At 40.4% G+C, this 21081-nt stretch overlaps 1 protein-coding gene across 2 annotated transcripts in view; it reads left to right on the top strand.

Annotated features, from left to right (window-relative positions):
* The window catches only part of LOC122565500 (SURP and G-patch domain-containing protein 2-like), a 38553-nt gene that overhangs the window by 246 nt on the left and 17226 nt on the right, over nucleotides 1-21081 (top strand). Inside the window, exons 2-4 of one of the 2 annotated variants that reach the window (XM_043721537.1) lie at nucleotides 8466-10427; nucleotides 11154-11427; nucleotides 19882-20096. In XM_043721537.1, the coding sequence (XP_043577472.1) occupies nucleotides 8466-10427; nucleotides 11154-11427; nucleotides 19882-20096 (2451 nt within the window). Of the gene's footprint in view, nucleotides 1-31; nucleotides 10428-11153; nucleotides 11428-19881; nucleotides 20097-21081 lie in introns of those variants that run through there. The other variant, XM_043721536.1, reaches the window with a different exon arrangement.

The raw sequence follows: 21081 nt of genomic DNA, 5'->3' as shown, positions 1-21081 counted from the left end.
GGCCCTGTATGCGGTAACCAGGGGCAACCGTGCCTGGGGTTAGAGACTTGGTCTGATCCTCACCCGGGGGGATGTAACAGGGATGGGGTGGTAAACAAGACCCTTGTTTGGGGGAGAAGGGGCGAGGAGATCCGATAACACTCCCATCCGTCATCCCGGGAATGCTTGCTGACTCTGGTTCCGATGCATTTCTGGAGATTTCACGATTTGATGCCACCCGACAGCATAGAAACTAGGAGCAGGAGGAGGCCATTTGGCTCATCGAGCCCACTCCACATCCTCTATGATATGATCAAAGCCAATCTACTACTTCTGCGCCATTCTCCCGGGCTCTCCCGCTATGCCTTTATTGTCCAGAAGTCTCTTTCTCGTAGCATATGAAGTGACTTCGCTTTCACAGATTTATGTGAGAGAGTTCCATCCAATTGAAGAAATTTCTCCTCATTTTAATCCTAAATGGCCTACACTTTATCCTCAGACTGCGACCCACCCAATCCTCGTTGATCCCTATTGTAGTCACTGCTTTCCACTCCAACAAAGACCTATTTGTTCCTACTCCGTTTTCTGTGTGTTAAACAATTCTAATCCATGCCAATCCTATGTGCTTTACATTTGCACATTACCCTCTTATGTTGCATTTTCACAAAAGTTTTTTGAAAATCCAAGTACAGCACCTCTATTGGTTCTCCCTTATTGGTTCTATTAGTTGCATCCTCAAAAAAAACTAGTTGTTTTGTCAAACGTAATTTCCCTTGCAGAAATCCATACTGACCTTGTCTAAACCCATTGATATTTTCTGTCTGCCCTATTATCACATCCTTTATAATAGGCTACAACATTTTAGTTATTACTGATGTCAGGCTAACTGGTCTGTGAATTCTTGTTTTCTCCCTCCCACCTTTGTTTTGAATGCGATTTTGCATTTGTCACCTTGCAATCTGGCGGGGTTGTTCCAAAATCTACAGACAGTCAGAGGATGACAACCAAAACAACAGCTTCCTTGGCTGCCACCTTTAGTACCATGGTTAGAGACAACAAAAAAACTGCAGATGCTGGAATCCAAGGTAGACCAGCAAGCCAAGCAGCATCAGGAGGCGGAGAAGTCGACTTCTTCATCTCCTGATACTGCCTGGCTTGCTGTGTTCTTCCAGCCTCCTGCTTGTCTACCTTTGATACTATGACACGTAAATAATCCGATCCAGCATTTTATCCAGTTGTGCTCAGTTTTCCTCATTTCCCATATTGTTATAATTAAAATAAAAGTTCAAATAATATAATCATAAATGTCAATATTTTAATCTCTTATTGTTTGACCTGAGATGCTTGCAAAAGTCTCTTGGAATTTAAGCTTACATTTCTAGAGACTCCAGGTTAATTCTGGAGTGCTATCACCGATGCTGTCTCTCCCTGCCCGAGGTAACTGGGACAAAAAGTTGTCCCTCTGTTAGGAAATGGCTTAATAACTCCACCTCAAAACAATAAGACATTGTTTTGCTGACAAGTCTGATGCTTTGTGCATCCAGCCCCAAAGGTAATGAGGTTCTTTGTGGGGAGGGGGTTAATACACCCACCTGGAGTGATGAGGGATTATGGGCCATGCATGGGAAATTGGGAATGTATCTGAAATCCCAAAACTCAGTTAACCTTCTCAATGCAGCTGTGCTCTTGACATTTAAATATATCCTAACTCTCTTATATAGATTAAGGAAAAGCCACAAATGATGGAGATCAAAAACCAAATGCAAAAAACTCTGGGATCACAAAACTATCAGCATTTCATTGATTAACCTTTCAGCTGTGGCATCTCTCACTTTTTTTCTCATGCTGACAATTCTGTAGCGTATATTGAAAATGTTCTGTCACTGCTTCTTGATAAAATTTGTTGTGCATATATATGTGTGTGTGGGAGATGTCATTTCTTCTGTTCATGTTTGAGTCTTGCTATGGCTCTGTTTAAAAATTGTCTTACTGATGCAATCTTATTAATTTATACTGCAGTAGAGTTGAGTTATATTACATGTATAAAATCCACGTATTGTCAACTGCATGATCCCTATTGTTGTGAAAAATTTCTTCTGTTAAAATGGTTTCTGTCATACTCCTATCTATTGCTGGTAATAATACCCAGTCCCATATAGCTGTTCTTCAAATTGGTAAACCACATTCCTAACAGGTTTATTTCTTTTGGAACCATTGTATGACATGCATTACTTATTTTAATCTCTTTGAATTACAATCCCTGCCTCGTGATTAACTTCAAAGCACAGATCTAAGGTGTGCATAAATTTCACATTTAAGTCTACTGTATAAATTGTAAGCCTTTTAAAGGCTGGTAGAGATGACAGACTTGTAGGTGTTGCCAGTGCTGTTGTTCTGTTCTTCACCACTGTGCTTATACAATTATAAATTGATTTTCTAGGCACAAAACAAGTTGGAACAATAGAATAAATAACTATCCTGGTGAATATCTTTCACAGTTCAAGTAGACAAAGCATTACAATTAGGCTGACATACATTTGCTACCACAGATGAGCAGATGATGTTGCATTTAAGGGGACTCTGGGTGAATACACAGGAAAAAAAAAGAATAGGAGATGGTGAATAGGTGAGGGAAGGCTGCTATGGAACTTAAAGTGACATGAATCAGCGGCTGAATTATTTGTTTCTGTGTCATATTTGTTATGTAAAACTACATATTTAAAAAAACTGTCACTGATATATATGTATCACATAGATTAGACTTGGAAATAGAATATCTATAATTATGGCTTTAATCTCAACAAGTAGAAATTAGGAACAGGAATAGGTCATTCAGCCCCTTGAGCCTGTTCTAACATTCAGTGAGACCATAGCTGGACTGTGGCTATCCATCCAATGAAATACACCCAAGACCAGCAGATATTTTCATGGTAGTGGATGTGGTAATGTGGGGACATATGGGAGCTGTTTGTTTGTTGGGTTTAACTGTATTCACATGTTAGCTACCCCAAATCTCAGTTTAATGAAATCATTGATGTCTGTTGAAGCAGGAATAGGCTACTCAGCTGCTTTGCCATTATGGCTGATTTAGTTAAGTGCTATTTTCCAGCCATAGTCATTAATTTTTTTTAAATGTTGAAATCTATCCATCTCAATTTTGAACATACTCAAAGATTCAGCCTCCTCGGCTTTCTGAGGTAGAGATTTCAATGATACACCATCCACCAAGTGACATGCACCAAGTTCCTCCTTATCTCAATCCTAATTAGTCTTCCTCGTGTATTGTCTTTTTGACCTAGTTCGAGACCCAAACGAGCCTCTCAGCCATCCTGAAAAACACCTTTCAGCATATACCCTGTCATGCTCTATAAGAATTTTATGTGCTTTGATGAGATTGCCTTTCATTCTGTGAAACTCTAGAGAATATATACCTAGTCTCCTCAGTCTCTCCTCTTAAGGCAGCTGTCCAGAAATCAGTCTGGTGAATCTTCATTGCACTCCCTCTATTATAAGTATATCCTTGCTTAGATAAGAAAATCAAAAAATACATGATATTCCAAAGTTTTTGTAGGTTCCAAGGTTTTATAGAATTCAGCAAGACTGCTTTACTCCTCCAATGAAATCCTTTTGTAATAAATACTAAAACACTGTTTGCCTTCCTAAATGCTGCTGCACCTGTAGTCCACCTAGGTGCCTTTCGATACTTTCCAATTTCTCACCATAGAATCAGTTTGGGTGGAACTAAGAAACTAAAAGGGACAAGAAACATTGAATCATCAAATAGCCATGATGATGTGAATCATGGAATTAGAAGTATGTGTAAGAATAATAATACAGCAACCATTTAGGATTTCAATGTTAATTTAAACTAGGTAAACCCAATTAATACTAATATTGTGGAGGAAGAATTCTTGAATTGTATGTGAGATGAATGGTTTTCCAGAGCAGCATGTTGAGGAAACAACTAGACTATTTGAAATCTAGTGTTGCACAATGAGAAAAAGTGCTCATTAATACTTTCATAGTAGAGGAGTCTTTAGAAAAAAATTATGATGATATAATTTTGCATTAAGTTTTAAATGAATAGTTTGATCAGAAACAAGGGTCTTCAATCTAAACAGAAACTACAAACACAGGCAAATTGGCTATGGTGAATTGAAAAACTAAATTAAAAAATACGTAGTAGATAAGCAATGGCTAAGATTTAAAATTAAACTAGTGCACAGTTTACAAGAAAAATATATCCCTTTACTATATGAAAATCCAGCAAGGAAAGTGTTCTGACTGTGGCTAACAAAATAAGTCATAGATTGTAACACATCAACAAGTGAGGCAGATAACGTTACTGAATAATATAGTAAACCTGAGACCAGGGAGGATTTTAGAATTCTGCAAAAAGAACACCAGGAAAAAAATTTGTGATAGAAAAAATAAAATGAGTATACATGAGTGAGAAACATAAAAATAAACCATGAAGTCTTCTATTGGTTCTAAAAAGGAAAAGATTAGCAAAACCAATTATGAATCAATTACAAGCGGAGTCCGTTTAATTTATAATGGGGAATAAGCAACGTGGCAGAGAAACTAACAACTACTTTGTATTTGGCATGGTTTCCATAGACTAAGATGTGGCAAATGTAACTCCACTGTTAAGAAAGGAGGGAGAGAAGGAACTTCAGACCTGTAAGCCTAATGTCAGACCCTTTGATAAGTGATGCTTAATCAACTCCCAATGTTTGCTGACTCACGCTGTTTCATAGATGCACTCAGACACTTGGGTGTCTTGATCTTTCTTTCTTAACATCCTTGCTGTTTCGTGAACTGGTCTCATTCTTTGTCGAAGAATGTGGTGCTGGAAAAGCACAGCCGGTCAGGCAGCATCTGAGGAGCAGGCAAATCGATGTTTCAGGCATAAGCCCACCTTCGTTGCTGATGCTTTTCCAGCGCCACACTCTTTGACTCTGATCTCCAATATCTGCAGTGCTCACCTTCTCTCTGGTCTCATTCTTTATTAACAACTCTACCGATCTCCTTTTCCTTTTTTCTCCCTCTATCCTTCCTAAGAGTCAAATACCCTTGAACATACAATTCCCAGCCTTGATCACAATACCTTGTTCTGTATGCTCTATGCATTCGGATAGAATGCCTTTAATTTGTATTTTGTTTCCTTCTCCCTGTTTACATCTAGGGGAAGAAATGATTGTTTCAGGATAAAGCTGCTTAGTTCAGTGAAAGTTAAGAGGAGATTTGATAGAGGTGTTTAAATTATGAATGGTGAAGGGTTGATAACTGAAGGCCATAGACTTTAAGGCAATTCACAAAAAAAATCGGATTATCATGAGGAAAATTTTTTTGTGGACCGATTGGTTAGGATTTTAAAGACACAATTTGATACGGTGGAAACAGGTTCAATAATAACTGGATTACCTTTTGAAGAAGCCAAAACATATTTGATTAGCTGAATGGCCACCTGTGTTTCACTTCTATAATCTAAGGCTGACCACCACCTGCTGTTCTTAATCACTAAACGAAGAGATGGACCAAATAATTTCAATACTTGATTACTAGGGGAAAATGTGAAATTTGTGTCTCAAATACCATTTTTCCTTCTTTCTCCCATTCCCAGTTTAAGAATGTTTCAGGCTGTTTATACTGTTTCTCGAAGGGTTTATTCTTACTAAATCTTGAATAGAAATGTGACAATAGTATTTGCCTGAAAGCAAAAAAACAAATACTCACTACTGCTTGCATTTTCTGGTACACCCATTCACCACAGAACCTGACTAACTGCTCTTTAACTTTACCAGGTGAGTTGATATAAAGTGGGACAGTGAGGGATAAAGGGGGTAAACCTCACTGGCTCTTTGCTTGACATCAGGCGGTCAAGCCCAAACTTGAGATGTCCTGTTCTGATGCTCTCAACAAGGGTTTTTGGGTGAAGTGATGACAGAATGGAGCCTGCTGTCAATGAACTACAAAGAACTAAGATACCCCCACATTTGAGGTGACCCTGACACTTTTGAATATCTTGAATTTAAGATTTTTATTTTAAATTCAGAAAACTTGCTTTTCATTTTCAGTTCTGATCCTGGTTATATCCTTATGATCTTTAACAGTTTCACCCAGAGCACTCCTCTTCAGCCTCAGGAGGTGGGTCCGTTAGTGGTTTCATTTGATTTTTTTTTATTCCACAGGGATTTCACCACACATTCTTCCACCTCTCCTCCTGGCTTCTATTTCTTCTTCTTTCCAGACGTCACTGCTGATGCAGCAGACACAGTGGCTTTTGGACAGTTACCTCTGCATTGTAGTACACTTTCCTTCATGCCCATGTATTGGTAAAGGGATGTGACCTCTTCCTGACATGTAATGTCATACTGTTATTGCTGAACCAAAGTTAATTAGTACTTCCTAAAGTTGAAGTTGTTTTCCTTTCTGATTCAAACAGATTAAGAGGTACATTTGATGTGGTAATTCATTCTTCCTTTATCCTTAAGCATCATTCCTTTCCTCAGAAGATCACAGCTTCTCCTTTTGGACATCTTTGAACAATCTTTTTTTCTTATTCATTCATGACTGGGGATATCACTGGCTGGGCCAGTATTAATGCCCATTCCATTTGTCTCGGAGAAGGTGGTGATGAGTTGCCACCTTGAACTGCAGAAGGGTGGAAGGGAAATTCGGAATTTTAATCCGGTGGTAGTGAAGGACAACAATCTACCTCCAAGTCAGAATGGCATGTGGCTTGGAGGGGAGCTTGAAGGTGGTGGTGTTCCAATGTATCTGCTGCCATTATATTTCTGGTGGCAGAGGTGAAGTTGTTGGAGGAATTTCCTTTGTCAATTTCCTGCTCTTGTTCCAGGCACTTTGCTTCAGGCCTCTGCTTTCTTTCACAGGAAGGCTGAAATTGACTGTTCCCATTCTGGATCATCCAGTTTTCCATATCTAGGAAGGCTGTTCAGCTGCTAGTTCAAAAGATTTGCAGCTTCCAAGTTAGTAGTGTCCTGTGAAGCTAGTGGGATTTCTTGGGGTGACGTTAGGAATGTTTCGAACCAAGGAGCTTTATAATTGTGAGAACAATGCTTGGGATTGCACACAAATGGGGATGCAAACAGCAATAACAATAGAAGCCCTTGTGTCGATATCATCATGATAGAATTTCAAGGAGATCACAGTTGTCTGTGTGTGCTGTTGATGCTTTACACAAATTGACTGCCACATTTATCCACATTGCAATGACAGCTTATTAAAAATACTTAATTGACTCCATAGCTCTATGGGGCATCCTACGGTCATGAAAGGTACTATTGAAATTATCAGATAATGTGTGCAAAACACAACTCATCTTTCATGGTCATCTCTGAGCAGGATAAATTCACTTCTCCACAAATCCTCACTGAACGTTTTACCTGCACATCGCCAGTATATTTTTTTGAAGGACAACATTGACCACAGAACTATGCTATCAGCACAAATTTACCAGCATTAATTTGTGACTTTTAAATAGCAAAATATTATATTCAGATTTTTGTCTTGGTACCAATCAGAATGTGTTGCCAAAGTGATGAAAAGCATTAAAGAAATGCACTTTTTTTTCCTTAATTGGTACCTTGCACACAGGATACTTCCTCCGAATTCTTATGTTTCGGCTACTCTGCAAGTTCTTTATACTTGTATGTCACAATTGAAAGCATTATCTGACTTTTCTTAAGGAGTCAGCAGAGACTCCCAAGAAGACTGAAGACATCATTGGGAATGACAAGTTTTGGAATATCTCACAAGATCATTTCCTTGGTTGACCTGCAAGGACTGGTTTAGATGGCAGCCCTTTAGTCATCTACACATTCACCTTTTAGCCAAAGGATAAATTAAGCCACATGAGTGTGTTGGAGATGCTGCCACATGAACTTGCAACCCACCTTTGACCCTACACGATGCTGCCTTTTGTGAGTTACAAAGGAGAGAATTTGGAATTTGCAATGCTGAATTTGGTGCTGGGTGAGTGGATTGTAAATGGCCAGGGTATCTTGGCTAATATGATCCAGAATACCTTTGTCTAAAATTGGCCTTTTCCAAGCTGATACCCTCAACTCCAGCAAATGAGTTTGTGTCAGGGCATTTCATACCTCCATTCACCATACATCGTCAAGCCCAATGTACAAAAGATTTGAGAGTCTCTCATTGTTTAGTATCTTGAAAAGGACATGCATGTCCTTGTTGAAAGGACAAATAGTTCCTGTTTTTCTCACTTGCATTTCTTGGATTATGTTGGATTTCCCAAAAGCAGTTAGTCAGGTGCATTTTGTGGTTAAAAACCCATCATGTCTTTCTGATCTTTGTGGCGTTATCAGCATGCCCAAGTGATCTCTAATACATTAGCTTTTACATGAAATATAGATTACAACTATTTATAAAACATTGTTTCAATTTTAATAAAAGAGCTAAACACTTTTTTTCTTCCTTTCTTCCCCTCTCTGCCATTGAAGAAATGCTCAACTATGCACCCAGGCGATATCCCAGGGAATCTTATGAAGAAAATACACAATACGATGGCCTTCCCTATGGTGACTATGAATCTCCATCTCACAGATCGGAGAGATGGAGGAATATGTCCAGTCAGGCAGAAATGCCTTCTGAAGACCATAGAAGATATTATGATGATGCTTCCTATTCATCTTCATCAAGAGAAAATTTCTTGGATCACCATGAGAGAGATGATCGCCGTTCACAGTATAACAATTTAAGGGGCCCTATTGAACCCAGTGGGGATCCAGGGCCGTTTGGAAGATCAGTAAATTCCAATGACAGTCCTTCCATGAGAGGATCTGGAATGTACAGAAGATCAGTGAGCCCCGTTGAGTCTAGAGATCGGTCAGGCTCATACAGAAGACAAACAAGCCCAAATAATTGGCAGTCTCAAAGTTCAGTTAATGACTCAAGAGATTACCAATTCTATAGGCGATCCCAAAGCCCCAGTGGCAGAGATGGTCTAAATGTATACAATAGATCCCAAAACCCTGTTGATACAGCGGGACATTCAGAAACACACAGGAGATCCTGGACCCCTGGTAATGAGACCAGAGATCAAGGATCAAACCCCAGATCCAGAAGTCCTGTTAAGGCACCAGATGCAGAGTTATACAAGTTATTAAGTAATGTTATTGATAATGCCCGGCGTATGGCAGCTAGTAAGAATGATCCCTCACACACATCCTGGAGAGACCCATCCAGGGATTGCTCTCAAATGGATTCTTCTATTTATCAGTCCACTACATCCACAGATGGGTTCCATGCAGCTGAGGATTATAACCCTCGTTTGAACCAACGGAGTTCTCTTCGTAAAAACATAGAAGCCTCCAGAAGAGGTCCTTCTTTTCCTAAAGTGCCTCCTAAAAATACAAAAGGACCTTTGCTTAAGCGTCCAAAGGTTCAAGGGCGTCATGGCCTTCTGGGGAGGGCTCCGGGCCTTCTAGGCAGAGCCCCTGGCCTTCTAGGTACAGCTCCTGGTCTTCTTGGGGCTGCCCCTGGTCTTCTAGGGGCTGCTCCTGGTCTTCTAGGAACAGCCCCTGGTCTTCTAGGGACGGCTCCTGGTCTTCTAGGGACAGCCCCAGCTGGTTTAGTGGGTTCTTCTGTGTCCAGCATGCCAGTGACCACTTACGAAAATGTTTCCTCAGACTCTTCAGTTCATTTGTATTCATTGGGAAATATGTCCGCTCTAGGTAGTCAAATGGAACTGGGACAGCAAATCATAAAATGGGCTGATTTTCACAGTGTTGCTGTTGACCATTCCACAAAAAAGAAGTTTGATCCCAATACAGATACCTATTCTAAGGTAGCAACAGCTTTCCAATGCTTGATGGCAAAGCAACATCATGATATCTGTGATTCAACATTAGTGGCACACTTAGGCCTCACATACCCTGTGATCGATAACTCTTTTGTATCTCTATTGATAAGGAAGAATGTCATTACAAGTAGGTTAGAGTTGGATGATATTGTTCATCAAGAAGAATCTCTTTTGCAAGAGATACAAAGCAAGCTGCTGGAATGTATAGGTCCGCTTCTTGTAGTAAGCAGTAACCATGAGCAGAGCTCTAAGTCGCAAAGTTCACAGGCCCCTAACGAAATTGCCAGTGAGCTAGAGCATGCAGTTACAGCTTGCCGGCAAGCAATGGTATTCATTGGGCAAATCTTTGCTTTTGTCAGCGAAGAAAGAAGGAAAAATCTGTTGCGCAAGACTGGGCTGATCTCAGTGGCTCCGAAGTATGATTATTTCGTGAACCTGGAAAGCAATCAGCTGTTTGGAAACAAATACACAAATGAGCTGAAGAATCGAGTGGAGCAAATCTACCTCCCCCCATTACATAGCCAGGTTTCTTGTTCCAGTAAATTTGTGTCAAAAGTGGATGAACAGTCAAAGAAAGATGCAGCAATCAAGCCTTCAAAAAGTAAGTACGCCAATTCATCTCTACCAGTTTGTAATATTTTATAATAGGTACACAGCTTGAATTAAATTTGTGAATACAATATATTGTTCATTTACTCGTTTACATGTGCTCTGCCCAAAGACAGGTCCTTGTATCATTGCTGATCCCAAGCCATTTTCTTAGCAGTTTTTGTCACCAGCTGTTTACCATTGCTTTCCCCTGCCGGGGCAAAGTGAGGAGGCTGATTCCTGAATATGAACCAAATCCCATGCTGTTGGTATTATTCTGAAATACATGCAAACCACTTGGGCAAATGGCCCTCACAATATATTGTCAAAAGTCATTGTTTTAAATGTGTCAAAATTACAAGGTTACAAATGAATTTAGTTGAATGCCATTGATCAGACAAGACTCTGGAACGATGAACGACAATGAATTAAGGTTTCACTCCTTCTCTGCCCGGTTGTTGGCCTGGCTGGTACCTACTGTCTCCACCAGTTGACTGTATGGACACTCTCTCAGTAAGTACCAGAGAGTGCACTTTGCACTAGCTGCTTTTGTCACAGAAGGCTGAATAACTGAGAAGTGAAATTTATGTTTCAATTTAGCTCCAATTGCAAGGAAAGCTGGAAAGTTGTTCTTCCAGTTTCTGCCCTCTTATTTTTTGCTGTTTTGAGATTCCAGTGTGGCCTCAAGTTAGCTCACCTTCTTCCACAGAAATGGTTTGAACTGTTGTGTTTTTTTAAGCTTCATCTTTGGCAGATGCCAAAGCCAGCAAGCAGCCAGAAACAGTTTCTTCAGCGCCAGATAACAGCAATGAACAGAAGACAACACCAACCGACGACATTGACCAGAGCATGGCAGAGAAAGGTGCACCATCAACAGCTGATGAGAGTGTCCACCCTCCAGAAGACTCACAGGTCAAGACCATTATTGATAAACTGGCGATGTTTGTAGCAGAGAAGGGTGAAGCAGCAGAGAAAGCAGTCATCCAGCACAAGAAAGAGGACTTCAAATATGGGTAAGGACAACTACAGAACATAAGCCAAAAGCAAAATTCCACAGTATTAAAATCTGAAATAAAAATAAAAGAAGTGTTGGAAATATTCAGCAGGTGAGGCAGCATCTGTGGAGAGTAAAACAAATTTAACTGATATGGATTTGCCTCCAATAGGATATCTTTTCCTGATGTGGCAATGTTCATATTAGTCCTCATAGCATAAAGAACTATGTGTGGATAACATGGTGTCAAAGGATCCAACAGACATTTATTCCAGTTCACTTTTACATAATATAATATGTATTATATTCGCAGACACATCAGTGTCCAGGCTAGCATTAAGCTACTCAACTACAACTGACCAGCACACTTCTATAAAGGTGCCGTACTTCAGGTAATGTCGAGTAAGATGCTGCCAGAGACTGTTAAACCTTCAAGTCATATGCTGTGCTATAACGATAATACAATGAGCATGTCTCTTAACTGTGTACTGACAGTGAGACATAAGACAAAGACAAAATCTTTTTTCCAAAAGATAAAAGAATTGTGTCAAACACATATATGTGATGTACATAGACATTTGTTGTCAATTCAGTATTTATACAAAAGAGTAAAATAAAGTTCATAAGACTAGCATTTCAAAATTAGGTGTTCTGGTTTGGAGGTTTTATATCTCCCTGTGATATGGTGATTGTATACCAGTCTGGAGATACATGTTCTCTGTTGCATTGGTTTGATGTCTTGGTTGTCTTGCTGCTCGTTGCTGTCACTCAGTATTGTTGTTGGAGTTTTCTTTCTTGCTGTCTTTGTGCATGAATGGTGTGTCATTCATTTGTCTCAACAGGCTTTTGTTCTTTTGCAATATAGCATCGTGATTAGTAAAACTTTGTACGAACTTGGCTGATTGCATATTTTAGAAACATTTGCTGGTATCAGGTATTGGTCTTTCGAATATGCATTCTGTCCAGAGGTCAGTTTTGACAGTTCTCAACCTACTCTTCCTCCATATATCTCATTCATTCTCCTCAGTCTATGAAGAAGAATGTGTATCGGAATAGTTAGACAATTGGTTGTTAGTAAGGTTGCGTGCACTTGCCTTCCAAGCACAGTGCTGGGTTGGTGATTCCCTTCTCAACTGGTATTGCACAAAAATGCTGCAATATAATGCAAAAATCTTGTTTTGTTGCCCAATGTTTAATGATCATAGACTTGACGTATTTAGCATACATTCTGTTAAACCGGTTAATCATGTACAGTGGGGTGATAATGGGATAAGGGTCACTCTCATCTTGGTCTTTAAAGAATTTGCCAATTTATTGTGGTCAGTCGTTCAAAATTATTTACTTCAAGAGACCGTGCACTATGTCAACAAAGATCATGCTTGTTATGTTGCTAAGTCACCAAAAGTTGGGAAATTTGGAGAAGTGATCAGTCACAAGGTTGCAATCCTCCCTATGCACTGAGAATAGGTCTGTTACTGCATTCATTCAAGGACTGGATGGAATATTGAATGGATGTAGCCGCTTTGTCCAGTGCTCAGGTCGGTATATTTTCATGCCTCATGCATTCATGAGGCATTGAATATCCTTTTTCATCCCTGTCCAGGACACAGATTCATGTGCCAGCTGTGAGTTCAATACCTGTGTGTCCCTGGTGTAATATGGACATGATATCTTGGCATAATGCTTTTGATATTAGGACTTGTTTACCCCTGCCCGAAACGTCGATTCTCCTGTTCCTTGGATGCTGCCTGACCTGCTGCGCTTTTCCAGCAACACATTTTCAGCTCTGATCTCCAGCATCTGCAGCCCTCACTTTCTCCTGAAAATATCTTGCCATGATATACTAAGTTTGTGTCTGTTTTGTAAGAATGAACAAATCTTCTCAGCTACTTCTTTTAAAACTGTCAAGTCACCCTGTCTAGTAGTCTTTTGCATCTCTTGTAGTTGCTTATATTCACCATTTGCCAACTGCTGATACTGTCTCTGGCCGTTGGGGAAAAAATCACTCTTGAAAACGTCTTCAACTTCATAACCTAGAGCATCATCATCTAGATCAAAAAGAATATCTTGGATTGTGTGTATGTTGGATAATCTGCTCAATGTGTCAGACTTAATCCACCTGATCCCAGTCTTATCTCTGTCTTCAAAATCAAATGTCTGCATCTCTTCAACTGAAAACCGATGTGGTTGTGCATTCATTAGTGGTTTACAGCCAATTTCTGGTGGCCTATAATCTGTTTCAATTATGAATTTCTTGCTAAGTAAGTATCTCTGAAACCTTTATAATGCCAAACACTAGAACTAGTACCTCATGCTCCATATTGCAATAGTTGGCCGGTGCCAAAGACAAGGTTTTCAAATCAAAATAAATAGTTTTCTCACTCTACAGAGTACACACACCCAGGCCTTTTTGTAATGCATCCACTTCAAGAATTGTGACTTTCTTGGGGTTGAAGAACTGCAGTAGGCAAGATTTTGCTGAAAGAACCTGCTTGAGAGAATCAAAGATGTCTATGTGTCTTGTCTCATGGAGGGGAAGTCTGTCAGCAGAGATGTTTGTTCCACAAAGCTGAGAGGAAGCTGAAAAATCCTGACGAAACATCATAGATCTTCTTTATCTTGTGGGGTCAGCCTTGGGTAAGCATTCTCAATCTTACCTGGATCAGGATGGATTCCGTGAGTGGAAGTCAATGAATCCAAAGAATCTCATCTGGCTGCTGATGGTGCTTTTCAATGTCAGTCGTGTCATCACACATTCATCAATGGGTGAAGGTTCTGGTTCTGCTATCCCATCTCTGCTATTATGACCATGATTTAAAAAGCAACACAAAGGCAACCAGCTGTATTTTCTGTAATCCTATCTAAGCGCTACTGGAATATGTCTTAACAAACCTAGAGCCCAACTAACCATCGGAACCAGTACTATCCAGATGGTGTGCTAAATGTAGTGAGCTCTTTAGATTTTTCTGCTAGATGGCATTGAATTGTGGAGGCAATGAGCTCCTGCAGTAGCTACGCACCCTTGTCTGCACAAGGTTTGAGAAGATTTGTAGCTCAGGTCGAGGTTTTGGATGTAGGTTTGCTCGCTGAGCTGAAAGGTTCATTTCCAGACGTTCCTAGCCACACTCCCCTACATCATAGACATCTTGGAAATGACTGCCAGACTACTCAGACCCCTTGGCATCATGGTAGCCCACAAACCCACCAACACACTAAAACAGCAGCTAATGAACTTGAAAGACCCTATACAGACAATGAGCAAAACTAATGTCATTTACAAAATACTGTGCAAGGACTGTAACAAACACTACATTGGACAAACAGGCAGAAAACTAGCCACCAGGATACATGAACACCAACTAACCACAAAAAGACATGACCCTCTCTCACTAATATCCTAACATATGAGGATGAGGATGGACACTACTTCGACTGGGACAATACATCCATCCTAGGACAAGCCAAACTAAGACACACACGAGAATTCCTAGAAGCACAGCATTCCAACTGGAACTCTATCAACAAACCCATCGAGTTAGGCTCCATCTATCACCCCCTGAGAAAAGGAACAGGAAGTGACTTCACCACCGGAAATGACATCACCAACCCAAAGAAACACAAACATATAAATAGAAAGCAGGAATTTTCAGCATTGCTTTGCATGAGGTACACTGAAGATGTTACCTAGTAAGGTAATGAAACGTCTAAAAATGAACCTTTCAGCTCAGCGAGCAAACCTACATCCAAAACCCTTGTCTGCCTTATCAGAAGGAAGGTGGCATCCAAGGAAAGCTCCAAGATGCCACAGATGTGAGCGTTTTCAAAAAAGGGAACAAATCCAACTGTGATAACTACAGGGGAATCTTCTTGCAGTCGACCGTTGGAAAAGTCATCGCCATGGTCTACTTCAACTGTCTCCTCCCTGTGGCTGAGGAATCACACTGCGGCTTCCAGCTATGGAGGGACACAACAGACATGATTTTCACTGCGTGATAGCTGTTCTCGATCTACCTCGCTGCAAAGCTTCACCTCATCACTGACCAGTTCATAACTGGAGTGGAGCTAACCTACAGAACCAGCAGGAAATTGTTCAACCTCCACTGTCTTCAAGCCAAAGTCAAAGTAACTTAAACCACTGTCACTGAGCTGCAGTACGTGGATGATGCTTGTGCATGTGCAAATTCAGAAGACAAATTCCAGACCATCATCAGCACCTTTAGGGAGGCATATAAGAGCATGGATCTCACCATGAACATCTGCAAGACAAAGATCCTCAACCAACCTGACCTGGCATTGCCGATCATCAAGGTCCACAGGGAGGTCTTAGAGAACGCTGGCCACTTCCAATTCCTTGGGCATGTCCTGCTGACTAAAGCAGTTATGGATGAAGAGATCCATAACTCTAGTGAGCTAGCGCAGCCTTCGCTTGTCTGAGGAAAAGGGTATTTGAAGATGACAACATCAGATCCAACACCAAAATCATGGTTTTACAGAGCTGTGGTAGTTCCTGCTCTTGTTTATTGGTCTGAGACGTGGTCTGTCTACAGCAGACATCTCAAGGTGTCGGAGCAGAATCACCAATGCTGCCTGCTGGGAGGACAGATGCAGCAACACCAGCGTCGTCGACTAGACCAACATCAACAGCATTGAGGTACTGATCACCCTTGATTGGCTAGGCACAATGGCTGCATGAACAACGTGAGACTCCCCAAGCAGTTGCTCTACTCCCAGCTCTGAAACAGCAGGTGAACTCTAGGGGAACAGAGGAAGCACTTCAGTGATACCCTCAAGACTTCATTGCGGGAATGCCACACTTCTCCAGACACCTGGGAATCACTGGCCAAAGGCCGTCCAACATGGAGGAGCATTTTAGGAAGGCGTCAAACACATTGAGACTTTGTCAGGAAAAAGCAGAAGCCAGGCCAAAGCGCTACCACACCTACCCCAAGTGCAGCAGAGTCTACAGAAGCCGCATTGGACTGTATAGCTACCTATGGACTCACCCAGTGAGTGGAAGAGAGTCATCTTCATCTCTAAGGGACTGCTAGTGATGATACTAAATATCCATGCTTCAAATCTTGTTTTGAAAAGGATATTACTCTAGCATACAATTAGGAGTAGAAGTAGGCCATTTAGCCCCTTGACCTTGCTCCAACACAATTTCCAATGAACTCTATAAGCAAGAGTGGAGCAACTAACTACGGAGCACTGATCAAGCACAAAAGTCTACAAAGTATAGTCCTCACCACGGTTCTGCATGGCACTGAATCACTGGTTCTGTACCACTGTTGTGTATACCTTCTCGATATTTCCATCAGGGCTGCCTCTGCACTGACCTTATATAACATTGAAGTTCAGCATTGAGACCATCGTATGAGAGAGTTAATTGCATTGAGAGGGTCACATTGCCTGGGTGGATGACCGTCATCTATGCAAGATGGTATGAGAGCTGTACCCTGGTATATATGTGGCAGATCAGCCATTGCCAGTGGCACGTATGGGTCATGTGTGGCAATCCCTGGAGATACTATGTAAGAAGTGCTAAGGAGGCCATTGAGACTGAGCAAAGAGCCAGCATGATAGCAAACAAGAGGAGAAGGGTAGATCTAATTGTCCCCAGTAGCTACTAAATCTTAAGAATGCGAGGCACATTATTGAAAGATACAAGATTCTTCTGTGGCTAGACAAGTTAGATGAGGAAAGATTGTTTCCTCTTGTGGTAGAATCTAGAACCAGAGGGCATAATCTCAAAATACGGGGTCGTCCATTTGAAAAGACGAGGAATTTCTTCTCAGAGTAGTGAATCTGTGGAATTGTTTACCATGGAGGGTTGTCAAGGCTGGGTTCCTAATTGTATTCAAGAAATAGATTTTTAATTAGTAAGGGAATCAAGAGTTATGAGGAAAAGGCAAGAAAGTTGAATTGAGGATTATCAGATCAGCTGTGATCTCATTGAATGGCAGAGCATTCTCAATGGACCAAATGGCCTACTCTGCTCTTCTGGTTCACTTGTACCCACTGTCGGAGAGTTTGTTTGACTAACCACCAGCAGGCCTGCAACTAATGAGTTCAACCTTCCTAAAATCTTCAATCACTTAAAAATGCCAAGAGAAGAAGAGTAAATTCAGTGGTGGAGTCACTAGATACTTAGTCCACAAGTAAGTGTTTGCCTTCCATTCCTCTTTGGAGGCTTCTGCTTCTTTTCCCTAAGTTGAGTGCAGTGCAATTTTTGTTTGTTCCTTTTACTGGTTTTACTTCTCCCTCCTTTTAGTTTTCTACTTTGTGCTTCTGTTGCCTTTCTATTTTTCTAAAATTTTCTCCTTCACTGACCTTGGTCTCTTTAAGAACCACACTTGTGGTTTAAAAATTGTAAGCTTTTACTTTTATGTTCTGGTGATAAGTTATGTATGTGTGGAGAGATTATGTCAAGTGGTTTTTCTTCTATCTTTACACTGATTTCGAATGATTTCAAATGTTGGAATCAACCAAGAATCAACAGGTAAGTCTTCTCAGTGTAGAAAGTATTTTAGTAGTGTTTTTAAGTGATATTTCTTGTAAGAGGGTTGTGTGGCTGTACTTTCGGAGTCATTTCAATGCCACCTTTTAAAAATCAGAACTTCGAGCTCTTGATTTTATTTTCAAAGAAAGAGAACTCATTGATAAGGGTCTGTAGCATTTGATGTTGATTGTATTGGTAACTTCAGTCTTTTATGCTTTAAGGAAAAGGACTCCTGGAAACTTCTTGCATTCTGAAGGAACTATGATTTTATTTAAAATAAATTTGATCTGTTTTCTAGCTGATCAATGCCATATCTACAGACTTACAGAACTATCTGTCATCTCAGAACTGATGCTGCTTTTAGTCTGATTTCTCTGGTGTTTGGAACTGTTGCCTAGTTTGTTTTCAATCACTTTCCAAATATCTGCACTGCTGATAACTAGGATGTGGGTTTTGCCTCCAGCAGGGTATCTTTACCTGATAGCAACATAGAAAGTAGGAGCAAGTGAAAGCTATTCAGCCCTTCAGACTTGCTTCACCATTCAACTGTTCATCCAACTCAGTACCTTGTTCCCACTTTCTCCCTATATACTTTGGTCCCTTTAGCCCGAAAGAAAAATATCTAACTCCTTCTCAAAAACATTCAATGTTTTGGCCTCAACCACTTTCTGTGGCAGAGAATTCCAGAGACTCACTGCTCTCAGGAAGAAGAAATTTCTTCTCATCTTAATCCTAAAAGTCTCGATATCCTTATATTATGACCAATAGTTCTGGATTCCCTGGTCATTCTTCCTGCGATTACCTTGCCTAATCCTATTAGAATTTCATAGGTTTATGATGCAGCAATGCTTATGTTATTCCTTGTAACATGAGGAACCAGATGTGGGTTATACAGTTTGACAAATCCAATAGATGTTTAATACACCTCATTAATATCTACAAATGTTACTTTCACAGGCACATCAGTGTCTGGGCTAACAATAAACTGTTAGATTACAACTGAGGACCACAGTTCCAGTTCATGCTTCAAATGAAACCATAAGATACAAGATACAGCATCAGGATTAGGCTATCAAGTCTGCTCCGCTTGCTTCCAAGTAAGATGGAGCTTGCAATTTTTTTGCCCTTTGATCAAACCTTGATCCAGTGATAATATGATGATCATGGCTCGTAAAGGTATATTGGCATACTGACTGTGAGACATTACATAATGTTTCCGGTAAAGACATTTATCAGAGTCATGCTAATGTTCTGATGAGATTTCAGATCTTTTATCCATCAACTGTTTTTCTCTGTACTGACCTTGCTTCACCTGCTGGTTATTTCTAATGTTGCTATTTTAATTTAAGAACACAAAAAAAGCAGCAAGAATAACCACGTTCAGCCTGCTTCTGGAATTCAGTAAGATTATAGCTGAACTTTGACATTGGCTCTACATGTATTGAATCCCTTGGTGGTCGATGGTCTATTGATCTTAATCTTGAATGTACAGCACATAACAAAGCATCCACAGTTATCTTGGATAGAAAATTCAATTATTTAAAACTCTCTGAGCCAAGAGAATCTCACATCTAGAAAGGGTAACTTAACCAAACCATTTTGTTTTCTTTATTTTGTGGAATGTGAGCACTGCTGGTAAAGCCAGCATTGGTTGCTCATGTCTAATTGACTTTGAACCATGCAGCTTGCTTGGTTATTCCAGAGTGTAATTATGAATCAACCATATTATTGCAATTTTATTGCGATTAAATTGTAGGCCAATCTAAAAGGTAAGGGCAAAAGGTTTCCTTTTCTGAAGGGCATTATTGAACTAGATTTTGTGAATATGGCAATCAATGATAGTTTCATGGCACTATTATTCAGACAAGCTTTCAATTCCAATTTAGTCATTAATTGTAAGTCTGACCCAGAGTGGGAAAAGTAGAAAAGGGAGATTTATTTGCTAACTTTTTTAAAAAAAATTTTATTTTAAAGATTTTTACTTGACCCAAAAAGCAACGAGTACAAGTATTATAAGCAAAAAGTGGCACAGTTCTCTAAAGAAAACACCTGCCAGTCAGGCATACCTGCTGCTGTTGAGAATGAAGGGTCAGAATGCAACACATCCACGGACAACACATCCAGTGGTCTCCAAGCTGAGTTCCTGACAGAGGTTGAAAGTTCAGCAACTTGTTCGACTGCAGAAGAAGGTATGGATGACATAACTGTTGTAAGAGAGAGGCTAGTCTGATTGCTATAAAGAAAAACAAGACTTGCATTTACTTAGTGCCTTTCAGAGCATCCCAGAACACTTTACAGACACATAAGTACTTTTGAAGTGCAGTCACTGTTTTACTGTGGGAAACACAGCAACCAATTTGTTCACAGCAAATTACACAGATGACAATGTGATAATGACCAGATAATTTTTGTTCTTAATAATCTTGATTGAAGACTCAGAATGCACCACAGGGAACATTCTGCTCTTCAAAATAGCACAGTGGGAGCTTTTAAATAATAATGTTTTATCTTCCTCAGTACAGCACTGAAGTTTCAGTGAAGGGTTTATGCTCAAGTCTCTGGAGGGAGACCCAAGTCATAGAGGTGCCAGAAGACTGGAGGTTGGCTAACGTGGTGCCACTGTTTAAGAAGGGTGGTAAGGACAAGCCAGGGAACTATAGACCAGTGAACCTGATGTCGGTGGTGGGCAAGTTGCTGGAGGGAATCCTGAGGGACAGGATGTTTATGTATTTGGAAAGCAAGGATAGTCAACATGGTTTTGTGTGTGGGAAATCATGTCACACAAACTTGATTGAGTGTTTTGAGGAAGTAACAAAGAGGATTGATGAGGGCAGAGCAGTAGATGTGATCTACATGGACTTCAGTAAGGCGTTGGACAAGGTTCCCCAAGGGAGACTGATTTGCAAGGTTAGATCTCATGGAATACAGGGAGAACTAGCCATTTGGATACAGAATTGGCTCAAAGGTAGAAGACAGAGGGTGGTGGTGGAGGGTTGTTTTTCAGACTGGAGGTCTGTGACCAGTGGAGTGCCACAAGGATCGGTGCTGGGTCCTCTACTTTTTTGTCATTTACATAAATGATTTGGATGCGAGCATAAAAGGTACAGTTAGTAAGTTTGCAGATGACACCAAAATTGGAGGTGTAGTGGACAGCGAAGAGGATTATCTCAGATT

The sequence above is a fragment of the Chiloscyllium plagiosum genome, chromosome 31 (assembly GCF_004010195.1).
Source record: "Chiloscyllium plagiosum isolate BGI_BamShark_2017 chromosome 31, ASM401019v2, whole genome shotgun sequence".
Taxonomy (NCBI): Eukaryota; Metazoa; Chordata; class Chondrichthyes; order Orectolobiformes; family Hemiscylliidae; genus Chiloscyllium; species Chiloscyllium plagiosum.
The sequence above is the reverse complement of the archived record's forward strand: the minus strand, read 5'-3'. Positions and strand labels throughout refer to the sequence as shown.